The 18,459-nt window shown below is 58.4% G+C and overlaps 1 protein-coding gene across 3 annotated transcripts in view; it reads left to right on the plus strand.

Annotated features, from left to right (window-relative positions):
• ABCA2 (ATP binding cassette subfamily A member 2) overlaps window positions 1-17,143 on the plus strand; it is a 139,962-nt gene extending 122,819 nt beyond the window's left edge. For all 3 annotated transcript variants that reach the window (XM_073313792.2, XM_073313793.2, XM_073313794.2), the window contains 7 exons: window positions 1,159-1,293; window positions 4,797-4,900; window positions 5,371-5,463; window positions 6,487-6,589; window positions 7,603-7,740; window positions 8,219-8,425; window positions 9,155-17,143. In XM_073313792.2, coding sequence (XP_073169893.1) covers window positions 1,159-1,293; window positions 4,797-4,900; window positions 5,371-5,463; window positions 6,487-6,589; window positions 7,603-7,740; window positions 8,219-8,425; window positions 9,155-9,190 — 816 coding nt within the window. In that variant the 3' untranslated portion in view covers window positions 9,191-17,143. The remainder of the gene's footprint in view (window positions 1-1,158; window positions 1,294-4,796; window positions 4,901-5,370; window positions 5,464-6,486; window positions 6,590-7,602; window positions 7,741-8,218; window positions 8,426-9,154) is intronic.
• Window positions 17,144-18,459: the final 1,316 nt, after the last annotated feature.

Here is an 18,459-nt window from a genome sequence, read left to right on the forward strand (position 1 = left end):
CTCAGGAAGGGGAGTCAGAGATCATCACACAGGGCCAGCTTCTCAGTCCTGGGCACGAGCAGGTCAGAGATTTCCTTGTCCCCTCGTTCTGTGATCATGCCCTGGGCTGGAGTGACACCCCTATGCTTAGCCAGGGCTGCCACTCAACCAGCAGGAGCTCTCCCTGCCATGGGCCAGGTCCTGTTGCCCACCCCCCCACCCAGCCCAAGAAGGGCGATGCTGGGCTGGGTACAGAGGGCCCAGCTGCCACAGCCCCTAGACACAGGTCTGAGAGGCTCTGTCTTGATGTTGCTGGGGGTTCTGGTGCCACTGGCTCTGGAAATGCCATTTCATGTCACACCGGGGGAGTCACAGCCCCTGGCACTGCACTGCTGGTACTTCCGAAGGGCTCTCAATGCCAGCACTGGCTGTCTGCCAGTGGCATGGGTCATGGCTACCAAGTACCAGGACTTAATTCAACAGGAGTGTTTGACAGGCCAGAGGCCAATTTATCCCCCTCTTGCCACCGAGCTGCTGTGGGCAGACCAAAGCCTCCATCAGCTCCTGCCCACCGTCCTGGGATAAAAACCTCTCCGGAGGCTTCCTGCATCCTTCCTGGCAACGCGCCCACCCCCCTACGGGCAGACGCGCACAGACCCATGTGCACACAGACTCCTGTGCGCACCCCAGATGTATGGTTCTATGGGAGTCCAGCCTGGGCAATGCCCACTCGGCTGGTCTCTGCTGCAGGGCCAGCCCGGAGAGCACCAGCCCCTGCTCCTTGTGCGAGGGGCTGGGGACTCCCTGGACTGATGGCTCTGACTTTCTCTGCAGGGTGGCTTTTGGGCTTGGAAGGAGGGGCCAGTGGGAATGCGGAGGATGGTCCACATCAGCTGATTCTAACACTGTTGAGATTTGGGGCATAGTGTATCCAGCATGTCCCTTTGAACTCCCCAAACCCCCGTGGGCAGCTGTTCCATCTCCCCGCAATAGGCCTGGGCTGCACAAGACAGGGAGCTCTGTGCCTGCGCATCTCCTTGCCCTGTAGCCCAGAGCACCTTGGTCCCCGTTTACACTATGGCCAGGGCCCACTGCAGTGGTAGCTGGGCCCTTGCAGGAGGCAGGCTGTCACCAGCAGGGCCCGTCACCACAGCCTCCTCACGCTGTGCCCCCCTCCAGGTGGTGAAGTGGGCGATGAAGAAGCTGGAGCTCACCAAATACGCCGACAAGCCGGCCAGCACCTACAGCGGGGGCAACAAGAGGAAGCTGTCCACGGCCATCGCCCTGATTGGCTTCCCTGCCTTCATCTTCCTGGTGAGCAGCGTGGCGCCAGGCCAGGGCCGGGGGAAGAGATGCGGCTCAGCTCTGTGCCCGGGGGGTCTGGGTGAGCCCAGGAGTGGGCTCTGCTCTTCCATTCGTGTCATAGAATCATAGAATATCAGGGTTGGAAGGGACCTCAGGAGGTCATCTAGTCCAACCCCCTGCTCAAAGCAGGACCAATCCCCAATTAAATCATCCCAGCCAGGGCTTTGTCAAGCCTGACCTTAAAAACTTCTAAGGAAGGAGATTCTACCACCTCCCTAGGTAACGCATTCCAGTGTTTCACCACCCTCCTAGTGAAAAAGTTTTTCCTAATATCCAACCTAAACCTCCCCCACTGCAACTTGAGACCATTACTCCTTGTCCTGTCATCTTCTACCACTGAGAATAGTCTAGAACCATCCTCTTTGGAACCATCTCTCAGGTAGTTGAAAGCAGCTATCAAATCCCCCCTCATTCTTCTCTTCCACAGACTAAACAATCCCAGTTCCCTCAGCCTCTCCTCATAAGTCATGTGTTCCAGATCCCTAATCATTTTTGTTGCCCTTCGCTGGACTCTCTCCAATTTTTCCACATCCTTCTTGTAGTGTGGGGCCCAAAACTGGACACAGTACTCCAGATGAGGCCTCACCAATGTCGAATAGAGGGGAACGATCACGTCCCTTGATCTGCTGGCTATGCCCCTACTTATACACCCCAAAATGCCATTGGCCTTCTTGGCAACAAGGGCACACTGCTGACTCATATCCAGCTTCTCGTCCACTGTCACCCCTAGGTCCTTTTCCGCAGAACTGCTGCCTAGCCATTCGGTCCCTAGTCTGTAGCGGTGCATGGGATTCTTCCGTCCTAAGTGCAGGACCCTGCACTTATCCTTGTTGAACCTCATCAGATTCCTTTTGGCCCAATCCTCCAATTTGTCTAGGTCCCTCTGTATCCTATCCCTACCTGCCACCGTATCTACCACTCCTCCTAGTTTAGTATCATCCGCAAATTTGCTGAGAGTGCAATCCACACCATCCTCCAGATCATTTATGAAGATATTGAACAAAACCGGCCCCAGGACCGACCCTTGGGGCACTCCACTTGATACCGGCTGCCAACTAGACATGGAGCCATTGATCACTACCCGTTGAGCCCGACAATCTAGCCAACTTTCTACCCACCTTATAGTGCATTCATCCAGCCCATACTTCTTTAACTTGCTGAGAAGAATACTGTGGGAGACCATGTCAAAAGCTTTGCTAAAGTCAAGAAACAATACATCCACTGCTTTCCCTTCATCCACAGAACCAGTAATCTCATCATAGAAGGTGATTAGATTAGTCAGGCATGACCTTCCCTTGGTGAATCCATGCTGACTGTTCCTGATCACTTTCTTCTCGTGTAAGTGCTTCAGAATTGATTCCTTGAGGACCTTCTCCATGATTTTTCCAGGGACTGAGGTGAGGCTGACTGGCCTGTAGTTCCCAGGATCCTCCTTCTTCCCCTTTTTAAAGATGGGCACTACATTAGCCTTTTTCCAGTCGTCCGGGACTTCCCCCGATCGCCATGAGTTTTCAAAGATAATGGCCAATGGCTCTGCAATCACAGCCGCCAACTCCTTTAGCACTCTCGGATGCAACGCATCCAGCCCCATGAACTTGTGCACGTCCAGCTTTTCTAAATAGTCCCTAACCACTTCTTTCTCCACAGAGGGCTGGCCACCTACTCCCCATGCTGTGTTGCCCAGCGCAGCAGTCTGGGAGCTGACCTTGTTCGTGAAGACAGAGGCAAAAAAAGCATTGAGTTTACCTTTTTCCACATCCTCTGTCACTAGGTTGCCTCCCTCATTCAGTAAGGGGCCCACACTTTCCTTGACTTTCTTCTTGTTGCCAACATACCTGAAGAAACCCTTCTTGTTACTCTTAACATCTCTTGCTAGCTGCAGCTCCAGGTGCGATTTGGCCCTCCTGATTTCATTCCTACATGCCCGAGCAATATTTTTATACTCTTCCCTGGTCATTTGTCCAACCTTCCACTTCTTGTAAGCTTCTTTTTTATGTTTAAGATCAGCAAGGATTTCACTGTTAAGCCAAGCTGGTCGCCTACCATATTTACTATTCTTTCGACACATCGGGATGGTTTGTCCCTGTAACCTCAATAGGGATTCTTTGAAATACAGCCAGCTCTCCTGGACTCCTTTCCCCCTCATGTTATTCCCCCAGGGGATCCTACCCATCAGTTCCCTGAGGGAGTCGAAGTCTGCTTTCCTGAAGTCCAGGGTCCGTATTCTGCTGCTTACCTTTCTTCCCTGTGTCAGGATCCTGAACTCAACCAACTCATGGTCACTGCCTCCCAGGTTCCCATCCACTTTTGCTTCCCCTACTAATTCTACCCGGTTTGTGAGCAGCAGGTCAAGAAGAGCTCCGCCCCAGCTGGTTCCTCCAGTAGTTGCACCAGGAAATTGTCCCCTTCACTTTCCAAAAACTTCCTGGATTGTCTGTGCACGGCTGTAGTGCTCTCCCAGCAGATATCAGGATGATTGAAGTCTCCCATGAGAACCAGGGCATGCGATCTAGTGGCTTCTGCAAGTTGCTGGAAGAAAGCCTCATCCGCCTAGTCCGATGGGCTATAGCAGACTCCCACCACTACATCACTCTTGTTGCTCACACTTCTAAACTTAATCCAGAGACACTCAGGTTTTTCTGCAGTTTCACAGCAGAACTCTGAGCTCTCCTGTACCCTTGCTCCCCCTGGGGCTAGGCCAGTGCTGGGGTGTGAGCTGGGACGGGGGTGCCCTGACTGCAGGGTGGGTCTGCACTACACACCCTAACCCATCATGAGGCCAGAATGGGGAGCAGACAGAAGCCGTGTGCAGCAGGGCTGAGGGGCAGCCATTGAGATGGAAGCAGGAGAAGGAGACAGTGGCTGGGACAGCGTGATCCTGCTCCAGGACTGGGGCTCCTGGGTGCTACCGTAATACACCTGATGCATCAGTGGTTCTCAACCAGGGGACCGAGCTCCCTAGGGGGCCACGAGCAGGTTTCGGGGGGGTCACCAAGCAGGGCCAGCTGGGGCCCAAGGAGAAAGCCGAAGCCCTGCCACATGGGGTTGAAGCCCCGGCACCGAGGGCTGAAGCCAAAGCCTGAGCAATGTCACTTGGTGGGGAGCCCTGGGGCCCCAGGCAATTGCCCTGCTGGCTACCCCCTAACGCCGGCCTTGGCTTTTATATGGAGAACACCAGCGATGGTGGCACAGGGGGGCCGTGGAGTTTTTATAGCATGTGGGGGCTCAGAAAGAAAAAGGTTGAGGACCCCTGTGACCATCGAATCCTAGACTCTCAGGGTTGGAAGGGGCCTCAGGAGGTATCTAGTCCAACCCCTGCTCAAAGCAGGACCAACAGGATAATGCATAAAGGGCGAGGGGAGGTGGCAGTGCGAGGGGGGAGGGAGGAGGAAAGGTTGCACTCAGGGCAGGAGGCCAGGGCGGGTGACCTCAGCCTCTCTTCCCCCTGGAAGGACGAGCCCACGACGGGCATGGACCCCAAGGCCCGGCGCTTCCTGTGGAACCTCATCCTGGACATCATCAAAACGGGCCGCTCCGTGGTGCTGACGTCCCACAGGTCAGTGAGGCCTCGGGCAGCCGGCCTGAGATGTGACAGCTCCCTCCTGTCTACCCACCCCACCCTGGCACGTGGGAACCAGCACGGGAGAGCTCTCCATGGAGCAGGGCAGCCCGGCCTAGCTGGATGCATGCAGTAGGGGAAGAGAAGGGGCAACAGTGCCCAAGAAGAAGACACTGTTCCCTACACCCACAGCCCTGCAGCACAGCTACCATGGCAGGGAAGCCATCAGGGCCCCAAAAGAGCCCAGGTCCCATTCACATCTGAGGTGTCCCCTTCTGGACCGATAGCACCCCAGGGCCCTGCCACGCAGCACCCCATGGGCACCCTCTGGCTAGCACAGCCTGACTCTTGTGCAGGCCATACAAGTGGCTCAGCCCCTGGGACACGTGAACCCAAAAAGCAGGAACCTGCGCCCTGCACAACCAGGCCGGGCTGCCCCTGCTCATCTCCAGCCTCATCTCCCACAGCATGGAGGAGTGCGAGGCGCTCTGCACCCGGCTGGCCATCATGGTGAACGGGCGGCTCAAGTGTCTCGGCAGCATCCAGCACCTGAAAAACAGGTAAGAGATTCCTGCCCCGGCGAGAGAGGGGCCTGTGAGGAGAGCACCCGAACGGCACCCAGGCCCCTGGGGACAGCCCCATCCATCTGCAGAGAGGCCTGCGAGGAGAGTACCTGCCTGGCCCCCATGCCCTGGGCAGAGCCCCTTCCCCCCCACCCCGGAGAGGAGGCTGGGAAATGCTGCCATGGTATCAGGGTGGGGTAGTCATGACACAGCGTCCATCGTCAGTGTCACTGTAAATTATAAATCATAGAATCGTAGGACTGGAAGGGACCTCGAGAGGTCATCTAGTCCGGTCCCCTGCACTCATGGCAGGACTATGCAATAACTAGTCCATCCCTGACAGGTATTTGTCTAACCTGCTCTTAAACACCTCCAATGACAGAGATTTTACAACCTCCCTTGACAATTTATTCCAGTGCTTAACCACCCTGACTGTTAGGAAGTTTTTCCTAATGTCCAACCTAAACCGCCCTTGCTGCAATTTAAGCCCCTTGCTTCTTGTCCTGTCCTCAGAGGTTACGGAGAACATTTCTGTAGCCTCAGGATTTCTGGCCTCATCCATACCAGCAGCTCCCTGGCTGGCACGCTCTGTGCCTGTCCCCGGGGTGAGGAAGGCTCCCCCTCTCCTTATGGGTGACAGGCACGTGAGTGCAGCTGCGGGGAGCAAAGACATGGGGATGTGGGCTGAGCAGCGCAGCCAGAGGCTGGAATTCTGCCCTGTTGGTCCCACACGGCCCAGGGGTGACAATCTGCCAACTTGCTGCCACACACAGCTCCCTGGTCCTTGCTCCCAAGCCTGCATTGACGTAGGGACAGCATGGTTGGCTCCCAGAGAGGAAGGCCAGGCTGGTTGACATACTGGCTAGAGCTTGCCAGTCAAGGAGTTGCAGGGATAACTTCCTCGGGGCAAATGCTCCTCCCTGGCACTGATTTGTGCCCTGTTGTGTGGGGCGGGGGTTTGGGCTGCAGCTGGGCCTCTCGGGGGATGTGGATTCACATGGCGTCTTCGGCCCTGCCCAGGTTTGGAGATGGCTACATGATCACAGTGCGGACCAAGTCCAGCCTCAGCGTCAAGGAGGTGGTGCGGTTCTTCAACAGGAACTTCCCCGAGGCCATCCTCAAGGTAAGGCCGCCCCCGCAGTGCTCCCTCCCCGGATCAGGGCCCAGGAGACAGCCTGCCTGGAGCCCCAGCAGTCCTCTGGCTTCCTGTACGGATTCCCCTCTCCCTCCCTCTGCAGGCGTGAAGGGTGGGGGCTGGGTGTTACCTACCAGGGTCATCTCTGGCCTCGCAGCGTGTGCAATGAAGCCAGCCGGGAGCCTCGGTGCTCAGCAGTAGGGGCAGCATTAGGGCCAGGGTATCACCATAATGACCCTTCCCCTCCCTCCATGGCTGGATCCCACAGCACTTCAATGAATTCAGCCCCCAGGGGGTCATCTGGCAGCATTATCCTCATTGTCCGGGTGGAAAGCTGAGGCCTGGCATGGCGGAAGTGGTCACACAGTATGCCTGGTGGCAGACAAGACTAGCCAGGGGTCTCGTGCTTTCACCACAAGTGTTGCACCTTTATGGAGGGGTCAGAGATGGGATGCAGCAGACCGCCCCCCACCCCCACTGTCCCTGAGCCCAAACTGTCCCAGCGCAAAGGGGGGCAGGGTAGAGTTACTCCTTTACACCACCCTGGGCTGACAACAAACATCCCCAGCTGCTCCCCCAGTGAGCAGGCAGTCACACCTTTACCCTCCCCAAGGACTCCTGCCCCGCAATCAGACCCACGGCCAGTGGGTCACCACGAAACGCGTGGCCGAGTCCAAGAGGAAGAGATGGACTGGCCAGGGAGGCCCAGGAGCTGCCCCTTGGTGCCTGCCTGCCAAGTCCTGGGGTAAATACAGCAGGATGGGGTCATTGGGGCTTCCAAGCATTTGACTGGGTTCCCCCCTCAGCCCTCTAAACACTGGGAGTGTCTCTTGCCACTGGCAGGAGCCGTGGGGCAGTGCTGGGCCTCACATGGGGGACCCCGGCTCTCGCTTCACAGTGGGACTGGAGCGGGGGCAGGGACAAGGGGCAGGCGGAGAAGCTGGCCAGAGCCTCGTCCTGCCCCCTTGGGGGCGAGCCTGACGCCTGTCCCACTCCCACAGGAGCGACACCACACCAAGGTGCAGTACCAGCTCAAGTCTGAGCAGATCTCGCTGGCCCAGGTCTTCGGCAAGATGGAGCAGGTGGTGGACGTGCTGGGCATCGAGGATTACTCCGTCAGCCAGACCACACTTGATAATGTTAGTCCCGGGGGCAAGGGGCAGCCCGGGCGGGGCCGGCACATGCCCCGCCTGGACAGGGGTTCTTGGGAAGGGCTGTTACTGCAGCACAGTTGCAGCCTGCTCTGGGGCCACCCATTGTAAGTGCGGGAATGCGCTAGCTACAGCCAGTTCATTGTCCAGCACCAGCCTCCATTGGGCCTTTCACCCTGGTGGGCCCTTCCGTGGCCCCAGACCACAGCTGCACTGCTGTCTGCGAGCATGTCGGGTGCATGTGGCCGCACCCATGTGTGGAAGCCTCCCAAGGTCCCGGTGCTGGGGCTGATCTCCGCTGGAGCTGGGGGTCGCAGTGCAGAGCCCCCAGGTGATTGACTCCATTCCCACAGGGTGTGCACACAGGCTGGAGGGTGGGACCGAAAACCACCCCCCTTTGGTGGGTGGGGCGTGGGATCTCCTGAGCCCCATCTAGAGACCGGCGCTTTCACCTTTGCTCTCCCAGGTGTTTGTGAATTTTGCCAAGAAACAAAGTGACAACCTGGAGCAGCAGGAGACCAGCCCCAACTGCTCGATCCAGTCACCGCTGGAGCACATCCTGAGCCTGCTGCGGCCCCGCGCCGCCCCCACCGAGCTGCGGGCCCTGGTGGTGGAGGAGCCCGAGGACCTGGAGACAGATGACGAGGGCTTGATCAGCTTTGAGGAGGAGAGGGTGAGCGGGACCCTGGAACATCTGCAGCTTCCGTCCCCAGACATCCCGCGGAGCTTTTTCAGGGCAGAGCACTGCCCTCTCCTACATGTGCCGGTGCCGGGCAGGGTGAACGCTGAGCTCTCGGGCATGACGGGGAGTCCCTGGCCATTGCCCTGCTCTGGGGAATAGGGAAGAAGAAAAGACCCCAAAGTGGATTTTGCCGGCCAATCCCAGAACAAAGTTTGGCCCAGACTCTGCTGCCCGTTGCACCACACAGAACCTGCCGAGACTCCACTGCAGCCGAGGGGCTGCCCTGGCAGGATCGGGGTCAGAACCCAGCCCTCGGGCTGCAGGAATCTGCTCAGGCTGCCTCTGCTGTCTAAGTCCCACTCCCCGACAAGGGGTGATGCCCCTTGTGCCCTGCTTGCGGCTCCCAGGGAGACGCCCGTTCCCCAGCCCCTGAGCTCTCCTGTCTGGCTTCTCCTCTGGGCCTGCAGGGGGGATGGTCCCAGAAGCTCTCCAGGAGAGGAGCTGGGTCTCAGTGCCTGGGGCTGGCCCGGCTGAGGGATGCTGGGCTTGGTGGAACCAGAGCAGTACTCCCAGAGCCTAATTCCCTGCTGGCTGGGTGGGGATGTCTCGCTTTCACCAGCAGGGCCTGGGGGGGTTGCAGACCCTGTACAGATCAGAACCACTGAAGCCCCCTGAGGACGGCTGCTCTCATGTGACCCCCTGCCGCTCTTCTCTCTGCAGGCTCAGCTCTCCTTCAACACGGACACTCTCTGCTGAGGAGCCGGGGGGAGCGAACTCCCCAGCCTAGGAGCCGGTGACTCCCCTTTGCCCCAGTGCCCTGCCCCTCCCCGCCCTCCATTGAGTGGCAGTCATCCAGCATTAGTGAGACGGGTGGCCATCTCCACCCTCTGTCGGCAAGGCTGTTAGACGCCTGGATCCTCCAGCCCGAACCAGAGGCTGTCATGGGGCTGCCGCGGCAAGGCCCAGAGAGACTTGAGGGCAGAGCACTGGCCTGAATGGACACAGGAGGCTTCTCTCCACTGGCCAGGCCCACAGCTAGGGGACCCTCGCCTTGCCTGGAGCAGCTGTTTTCCCTGCGGCAGCTGTGGGGCTGCTTGCAGTGACAGAGGGGAGAAGGGCGGGTTGCCTGGGGGTTGCAGGAAGGTGGCAAAGAAGGAAGGAGTAAATGTACAGAGCAGACTGCGTGCGGCCACCGCTTCCTTTGATCCTTTCCGGAGGGACGTGAGAGGAGCCGCACCCTGCGGAGCGCGGCCAGGGCTGGCAGTTTGCTTCCCCTGGCCCGCAAAGGGCTCACCGTCCAGCTGCGCCTCCGGGGCGGATTCCATGCGGTTACCTGGTGCTGCCCCCAGAGGCAGGAGTGGGTGGCTCAGCCGCAGAGATGGAAGATTTATTTTTTTAATGATGTGACAGATGGCTTGGCGCAGCGACGCCGGGAGCTGGGCTTTGCTTCCCTTGCGTGTCTGGCTCATGTGGGTTTTTAAAACATGGGGCAGCCGCCGTGAAATGCGGGCTTGGAGGAGGGCCGAGGGGGAGGGCTTTCCCTGCTGCCCAAAGCACTGCTGTCAGAAACAGGCTGTCTCCCGCCAGGCTGCCGGGGTGCCGAGGGACACCGCAAGTGACTCCCAGCCACGGCTGAGCAATTCCAGGGCTTTGAAGGCTGCTCACACTTGGCAATGCGTCTGTGTACGAGCCCGCACTCGGCTCCCAGGCCCTGGCTGCCTGAGGGTGAGACTGCGTTCTGGCGGCAGGGCCGGGGCTGCGGGGGCCGGCAGGAGCCACTCATCAAGCTGCTTTCACCACCAGCCCATCCTCAAGAGCTCCGGCCTGCGGAGATCCACGCTTTGAGGTTCAGGCCTGTCTCTAAAGCAAACTGTGCAGAGGCTGCAGCCCCCCTTTCATTGGCCCCCCACCCACCACCTGGTCAATCTGCTACCCCTTCCCCGTCCAGGGGGCGGCAGGACCCCAGACCTGCTTTCTTCATCAGCAGGGAGCCATTCTGCGACAAGGCCAGCTTGAGTTTTTCTCCAGCCGCCCCTTTGCTATAGAAGGCAACCACCATGCCAGCCGACTCTCAGATGAACGGCCAGCCCCTGCGCACCCTCCCCCAGGCTAATCCCACCCCGTTCTGGCTTGGGTGGGTACTCACATGAGTTTTAATCAGACCTGTCCCCAGAACAGGGGTACAGAGAGCCCCTGCGGGGGCAGCCAGGGCAGAGTAGACTCACAGGGCACTGCATACTCTGGCCTGATCTCTGACACACACACCCCTTTATTTTAAACTAGGGAGAAAAAAATCCTGGAATAATTTGTAGTTAAGGAGATGGAGGCTGGGGGCTGCCGGAGCAGGATGGGACCTGTCACCTCTAGGGAGCCAGTTCAGGTTGAAGGGGTAACCCTGGGAACACCTTCATGCAGCAGCATTAGGGTTTCTATTCCAGTGGGTGTGGCCATTGTGGGGAGTGGAGGGTGATATTACTTGTCCAGCATCCCGCGCCCACTGGAGCAGGCCAGCCCTCCCATGCACAGGGTCCAGTGGAGTGCATGGAGGCGGCTGACCTGCCTTCCTGGTCAACTGGGGCATCCCAGTGCCAGCCTGATGCGGCCTTGAGTTCCCAGCCAGAACACTCGGCTGCCCCCAGCTGCATGGGGGCGTGGAGGGGAGCCTGGGACAGGAGACTGGGCAGCCCCCAGGCGTCTTGCCACGAGAGGCACCAGGGCAGCATGGTCAGGCCCCGGGGGTGTATCTGGGCCTGGAGTGGCTAGAGGCCTCCTGAATCCCTGGGCCAAAGGTCCATCTTCTCCACGGAGCTGTGGCCCTGTCTGGCAGCATAGGAGGGAGCGGAGGCTGAAGGGAGACTGGATGTGATCTCGCCAAGGGGAGATGGCCCCTGAGGGATGCCAGGGATCCAGGTGAGCCAAGGGCTGTGGAGGACCCCCTCGAACATTGGAGCACAAGCAAAGCCCCCCCTCCATCCTGGTGTGATTCTGTTTGAGGCCAGGTACGTGCTGCTTGGTTTCCTGGCCATGGAGTGGCCCGTGCCCCACCTGGGCTCTGGATCCCTGCAGCCTTCACTCTGCCACCATTAACCCCGTACCCCTGCTGGGCCTGCCTGCGGTTTGTCCTTGCTTGAGCTGCCGTGGCCAGCTGGCCTCGCCCTGGGAGCCCACACAGCAGCTAGTTCCTGCGCAGAAGTGTCTGGTGTCAGAGACATCTCATGCCCCAAGGTTCTGCTGACAGAACGGGGTCACTGGGCACTGGCTGCGTGGCATCCTGGCATTGCATTAACAGGGTCGCCGTCAGGATGCACCTTTCCTTTTATTTCCTGACCTGGTGGTGTTTATAATAATTTATAAAACCCATGTCCTGAGCTGCCCCAGCAGACACACCGGTATGTTTTTGGAGGGTTGCTCAGGAGGGCTGCACTCAGGTCTTTGGGTTTGAAGCTGTGAATCATATTGGTTTTCCTTTAGCGGCAAGGCATCAGGAAGGTTGTGGGTGTGAGGCAGCCAAGGCCCCTTCCCGCGGGCAATGGACCGTTATTTTAACTTTAACATCTGCAATAAAATCCAGGGTCACTCACTTGGGCTGGCAGCCTGGCCTGAGACTGGGTAGGCAGGGGAGCAATGTATGTAACATGTTGCCGGGGGCGGCGGGGGAGTTGAGGCGAGGGCATGGCTGGGAGAATGGAAGTCACACCTGTTTTCCCAGCCCCTAGAGCTTCCCTTGCGAAATACCTTCCATGGAGGAAGCCGAGGTCTCCATGCTGGGAGCATCCTTGAGCCAGTCTGCTCTCTTAATACTGGCTTCTCCCCTTCAGCGGCGGGTAGAGGGCTTGCCTGACGTTGCAGGAGTGTCAACGCTGCCCAGCACCTTGTAACAGACTCAGCCGATGTCCCTCCTTTCTGCGGAGGAGCCCGTGGACTGGTTTGGCTTGAACTGACTCCCCGGAGCCAGGGCTGATCTCGGCATGGCTCGGCCCTGGCATCACTGCCCGGGGGATTTCCTTTGCTCCTCTCCAAACTCTGGGGCTCAGCCAATTTGTTCCAATCCTGCCTGGCTGGTGGAGGACTGGATATGCAGCAGCTGGTACTGTATGGACCACTTGGCTATTCTGGACCCACCAATCTACACCAGCTACTGAGTGCCCATTGCCAAGGGGACCTATGGGGTGTCTCTTCCCACTTCATGGCCTTTGCTCATCTTGTAGCTCTTTGTGTCTTTGCAGCTGTTTGCTGGCCCCCGTGGGCTCTGTTCTCCTAGGGCCTTGGAGGACAGTGCTCCAGGAGGGCGGAGGCTCCATCAGGTGTGGAAGCCAGGTGTGGGCCAGGGGTGCTTTTGCTCAGGGTCCGCGTTGGTTCTCAGACTCAGCATCGCCCCACCCTTGTAATGGTTTGTCTTTTCCACGGAGGGTGGCTGCTGTTTGCGAAGCCCCTTCAGTGTGGTGACATCGTCCCAGCGCGTGGGTCCCGCCAGGGCTGCCTGCAAAGTCAAGAGGGAGCCCAGCGGCAAGGGTCAGCCCTGGGCTCAGCGTCCCACCTCCGTCCCCAGCCCCAAAGACCCGTTTGTATTCAGGGGCTCTAGCCTCCCTACACAGGGGAGGTAGCCATTTGTCAGCCAGGTGTGTGCCTGTGGGAGCTCTGCAAAGCTTTGGGGGGGGGGGAGCCAGCAGGGGCTCCCCAGGCAGCTGGTGGGGCTGCTGGGTTAAAGCCCTGTATGAATGCACAGGTACGTGCCCACCCCCTTCAGGCCTATGAGCTAGTGGCTCAGGGCTGGGCCTGCAGCAGCGTTCTGCTCCTGGCACCCCCGCCCAGTCCCGTATCCCAAGTCAGTCCTACCCTGCCATCTCCTTAGGAAAGGGGCTGCCCCCTGCCCTACTGTTCAGCCTACCCCCCCGTTCCTTCAGGGCTGGGCCGCCAAAACGATGGCTCCGGATCGTCCCGCCGCACTGCAGGGGTGTTAGAAACCCAGGCCCAGAAGCTCATTTAGCAAATGGCCCCAGGTTTTATTCATGGTCCTGGCCTGCTTCTCCCTGGGCTTTGGGAATGCTGCCAGTGCCTCATGCAGGGGGCTGTTCGGCTGCCTTGGCCCCATGGTGACCCGGCTGCACGTTCCCCGCCGGCTTCATTGGGAAGGCCAAGCTGCTGTGCCTGAGCGAGACCCCCCCTGTGCTTTGCTTTCAGTGCCCACCCACACAACTCTGGGCTGTAAGGGCTGCAGGTACTGCCCACCCCCCGACCCACTTGCTATAGTCCAGCCACCTCCCCACCAGCCATCTGCTACCCAGGGGGCTGAGTGGGGAGAGCAGCGTTAGGGGTCGGTGGGGGAACGGGCAGCAGAGCTCACTCTCCAAGGCTGGGGCTTGCCGTGTGTGCCCTGAGACAGACCATGCCTGCATCTATGGTAGCACCAAGCTGGCCAGGCTTCAGGTCCTGCAGGTTCTAGATTGTGATACGATAGACGTGTATTTTTCCCCTATTGAAAGTACCATTGTCAGACCATGTATTTTTAAAGCATTTTGAAAATTGGTCAGTTTGTGTCCGGGGGCGATGTGTTTGATGGGGCAGCCTGCAGGCTCATGGGACTACCCCCAGCAAAGCCCTGCTTGGCTCCGGCTCCAGCCCCAGCCAAAAGACATACAGGCCGCAGGAGAGGATGAGTGATGTCATCCCCAAAGCCCTGCCCCCGGAAGTGACATCACAACATTAGTCATTCATCAAAGCCATGATGTCATTCCCCCCGCCCTACCTCTTGAGGAGAGGACTTGCCCGTATAACTAGGACCACCCCACGGTCGGCAGTGCCGTACCTCCAGCTTCACCCCAGTGCAGCAAAGACCAGAATTCTGCCTGTGCTTCTTGCAGGGCTGGGCACTTCGGGCTGCGTGACGGCTCACACCATAGACACTTCCTCCCCCTCCACTCTTCTCACCACTCCCTTCACTTCCAGTCCCCCTTCTCTGCTTCCTGCCTGCAAACAGCAGCACGCCCTGCCTGGCCTCCTTCAGCTTCCTCCTTAAAAGCCACTGCAGGAAATCCCTCCTCGTTCCCAATCCCCTGCTCCCTCTCTCAGCCAGTATCTTGTCTTTGCTTTCCCCAGTTCTGGACCTGATCCTGCTCTCACTCCATTGACATTTACACCAGTGGGAGCAGGAACAGGCCCATAACTCTTCATTGGGGGTGCTTTTTAAATCATCGTAATACCACATGCCACCTGTAGGCAGTGCTACCGCTTCCTGGGGCACCAGCCCTGAGGGGAGTCCAACTTTCAGCTTGCTCGTTAGCACTTGGTTTAATTGGAGTTTCTGCTGTGTTAAAAAGGAACATGGAAATTGAGACTAAATCCAGGCTACGTGGCAGGAAATCTGCTTCTGTCCCAGAGACTCTCTAGATTTCTTTCCCTCTTTTAATAATCTGCTGTGAGAGCCCAAGGCAGGTGAGTTACATGATCAGTTCAGGGCGAAGGGACGGGTACTCTGTCCTGGTTCAGAAGCTTTGGGCCGGTCCGGACAGAAGTAACACCCACTGAGCTAAAACAGTCTAGTTAGACCAGAGCAGCCTCCCTGTGCAGACCCTCTCGAATGGGTGTGGGGGTAGCTCCTGGTTTAGTTGGGTTGGTCTGTCATTGCTGTGAGTGTCCACACAAGGAGGTTGTGCCAATTTAGAAACTGAGTGGGTTAGACAGGTGCAATTAACTGGCCCTCAGCCAGGGAGTTCAGGCCTCAGAGCCACCGGGTCTCCCTCACCAGGCTGAGGCCCAGTTAATTCCACCCAATTTCTTATTGGGATCAGCCTGACCACCAGTTTCCCCCCTAGCTGCCCAGTTGGATTGGGTGGAGCACCCGTGTGCAGAGCCTCTGTGCAAGGCCAGGTGCTGCATAACCCTTCAGGCCAGAGCTTCATCAGGGCCTGTGTAACCCACACACCTCCTGGGTGTGCTGCTCTAGCCCATCTAGGGCACCAAGACCATTTTGAGAGGGAGAAGTTAATGAGTCTGCTTTACAGCCTTAGCTAACCGCCAGTTGGCTTTTAGCTCATGCACTAAGCTCCCGGTTCAATCCCGCCTGCCGATGACCGGGGTCTGTCAGCGTTACACCTGGGCTTCATGCTGCCCCATAGCCTGGGGCGAATGGCACCCACAGAAACAGGGCCCCTTTTTCTGAGTGCACCTCGCTCTTGCTGCCACCTTCTGACTCAAGCTCCTCTTCTCCTGGCATTCCCTCAGCAGCCAGAGGCCTTGACCTTCTGGAGGAACAAAGCATCTGGTGCTGAGCCTCACTGATCCGAAGGGGGGGTGAGTGATAGAAGCAGAGCTGTCTGTGATGGAGCAATTCGCGTGGCCCTTCCCCTCAGCTAGGGGTTCATCTCAAAGGGCAGCACTCCGGGCAGGGCTGCCGTAGCTTACACACACGCTGGTGGTGGCATTAGAGGCACGGAAGGAGAGGTGGAAATCCATTTTAAGCCCTGCTAGCCCAATCTGGCTCTTTGGCCCCCTCTCGAGGCTAGGTCATGTATTGCGGGGTATGCAGTTGCTGGCTGCGACCTACGAGGTCTGGCCTGTTCACTCAAGCAGAAGAGGCCTCTGGTTTTTAGCTCCGGAGGTCCCAGGTTCTGATGGCCCCAACCACAGTTCCAAGGGGCCGTGCGTAACCACTGCTGTCCCTTGTAACTGTGCGCTGAAGCCGCGGTTCTCAAACTGGGGGGCAGGCCTCCCACGGGAGGCTCAGGCATGTGTCAAGGGAGGCGAGAGCTTTGTGCCTTTTCTCAAAGAGCACTGCCTGTCAGCCCGAGTGGCTGGGGCTCACGCAGAAGGGCCGTGCACACCTGGGAGGTGGGGATAAAGGGACAGTCGGAACCCCACCGCCCTGGGGCTGAAAGCCGGAGTCCCGCTGCTTGGGCTCTCCTTCCTCCCCATCCCCGTCCCTCACTTGGAGGCAGCAGAGCTCCAGCTGTCAGCCCCGGGGGGGCAGCAGCAGCGCAGAAGTAAGGGTGGCAATGGGGCGTGGTCTGCTGTGAAAAGTGAGATTGACGAATATCACTTGTCACGTTGTCTCCCTTGCTGCCTTTGGTGCTGCTGCTGGCATGGCGCAGCCTTCAGAGCCGGGCGCCCGGCCGGCAGCCGCCGCTCTCGGCTCCGCCCTCGGGGCCGGGCGCCCGGCCGGCAGCCGCCGCTCTCGGCTCCGCCCTCGGGGCCGGGCGCCCGGCCGGCAGCCGCCGCTCTCCGCTCCGCCCTCGGGGCCGGGCGCCCAGCCCGCAGCCGCCGCTCTCCTGGGTGGAGGTAAAAGTACTCGGGGGGATGGGTTTAAACAACTACAGACACAAAGGGGGGTAATGAAATAAGCTTGAGAACCACTGCCCTCAAGCTTCCAAGGGGATGGGTCCCTCGGAGGCTCAGTGGTGCTGCTCCCACAAAGGCCTGGCCCATGCAGGGCTTTCTGAGCTGTTGCCTTCCCTTTGATTATTTGAGCCCCGCTGTCTGGCGTGCTGCCTTAACTCCATTTTCTTGTATGGTTTGGGTCCCCCACCTCTCTCCTCAGCTGCCAGCTTTCTCTGTTATGGCCGGGGGCAGGAGGGTGCTGTTTGATTGCACCGCATGGATGGCGTGGGAGGCGCAGACGAGTGGGGACGGCCTGGAAGAGCCTGTATATTGCTAGCAAAAAATCCAACAAGATGTGAAAATGATTGTTTTAAATAAAAAAACTATATAACCATCCCAGCTTGGGCCTCGAGTTAATGACCAGTGGGGTTGCTCTTCATACGGCATCGCTTTGCCTGCATCCCTCCAGAAGGGCAGAACAAGGACTTTCAAACCAGCTCTGGGACTAGCATCACTTCAGAAGGTGGGTGGAGAAAGAGCCTTTGGTCGCTGGGTTGTTGGTTCCACTCTAGCTCAGGGTGCGGAGACAGAGCTGTAGCCACCTACCGGCCCTCTGGGGACTGTGGTGCAATGGCTATTATAGGTATTATGGTAGTGCCTAGGAGACCCCAGTCATGTCCCAGGGCACTGCTGTACCAGGCACTGGATGTTGTCAGGTGTATGATGGTAGCATCCAGAAGCCCCGGTTATGATCAATGCGCACAGCCCCATTGTGCTAGGTGCTGCACGCAGAGCCTCACCCAAGGGCGTAGGTGCCAGTATCACAAATGCACCTGTCTTTTGTGTCCATTAAGAGACTCGTTTACATTGTCCAGAGATGCAAGATGCTCTCGTTCAGGTCAAGGGGACATGCACCTAGGTGACATTAGCATGTGCTTAAACCCCTGGCTTAAATGACACCCATCCAGTAGCCTCCCAGCGAAAAAGCAGTAGATTGTGGATTTGAATGACACTCTACATACATTTACATAACAATGTGCATTTACACAGAGAGAGTGTGGGGGGGAAGGGGGCAGGGAGCCCCCAGCATTTCATGGCTCCTCCCCTCACCTTTCAGCAGGGGCAGGATCTTCACCCCTCCCAGGCCTGGGGAAGGGGCAGAAGGAATCATAGAATATCAGGGTTGGAAGGGACCTCAGGAGGTCCTCGAGTCCAACCCCCTGCTCAAAGCAGGACCAACACCAACTAAATCATCCCAGCCAGAGCTCTGTCAAGCCTGACCTTAAAAACTTATAAGGAAGGAGATTCCACCATGGGCTGGGGGACCGGGCTGTCCACCAGCTCTGGCGGGCTGCCCTGAGCCCGGGGGATCTCAAATGCAAAGTGGCTGGGGAATAAACAGGCAGAGCTGGGAATTTTACTACATGAGCTAAGTTATCAGTTAACTGGCATCCCCAAGAGTTGGGATAAAGCTCATGCCTGCATCGGTGCCGACTTTTGCTGGCTTCGGTGGGTGCTCGACCCCCCTCTGCCCCCGGCCCCGTCCTGACTCCACCCGTGCCCTGCCCCCATTCCAACCCCTTCCCCCAAAGTCCCCACCCCAACTCTGCCCCCTCCCTGCCCCTATTCCAACCCCTTCCCCAAATCCCCGACCCCGCCTCTTCCCTGCCTCCTCCCCTGAGTGTGCCACGTTCCCACTCCTCCCGCCTCCC

This window comes from Lepidochelys kempii, chromosome 16 (genome assembly GCF_965140285.1).
Source record: "Lepidochelys kempii isolate rLepKem1 chromosome 16, rLepKem1.hap1, whole genome shotgun sequence".
Classification (NCBI taxonomy): Eukaryota; Metazoa; Chordata; order Testudines; family Cheloniidae; genus Lepidochelys; species Lepidochelys kempii.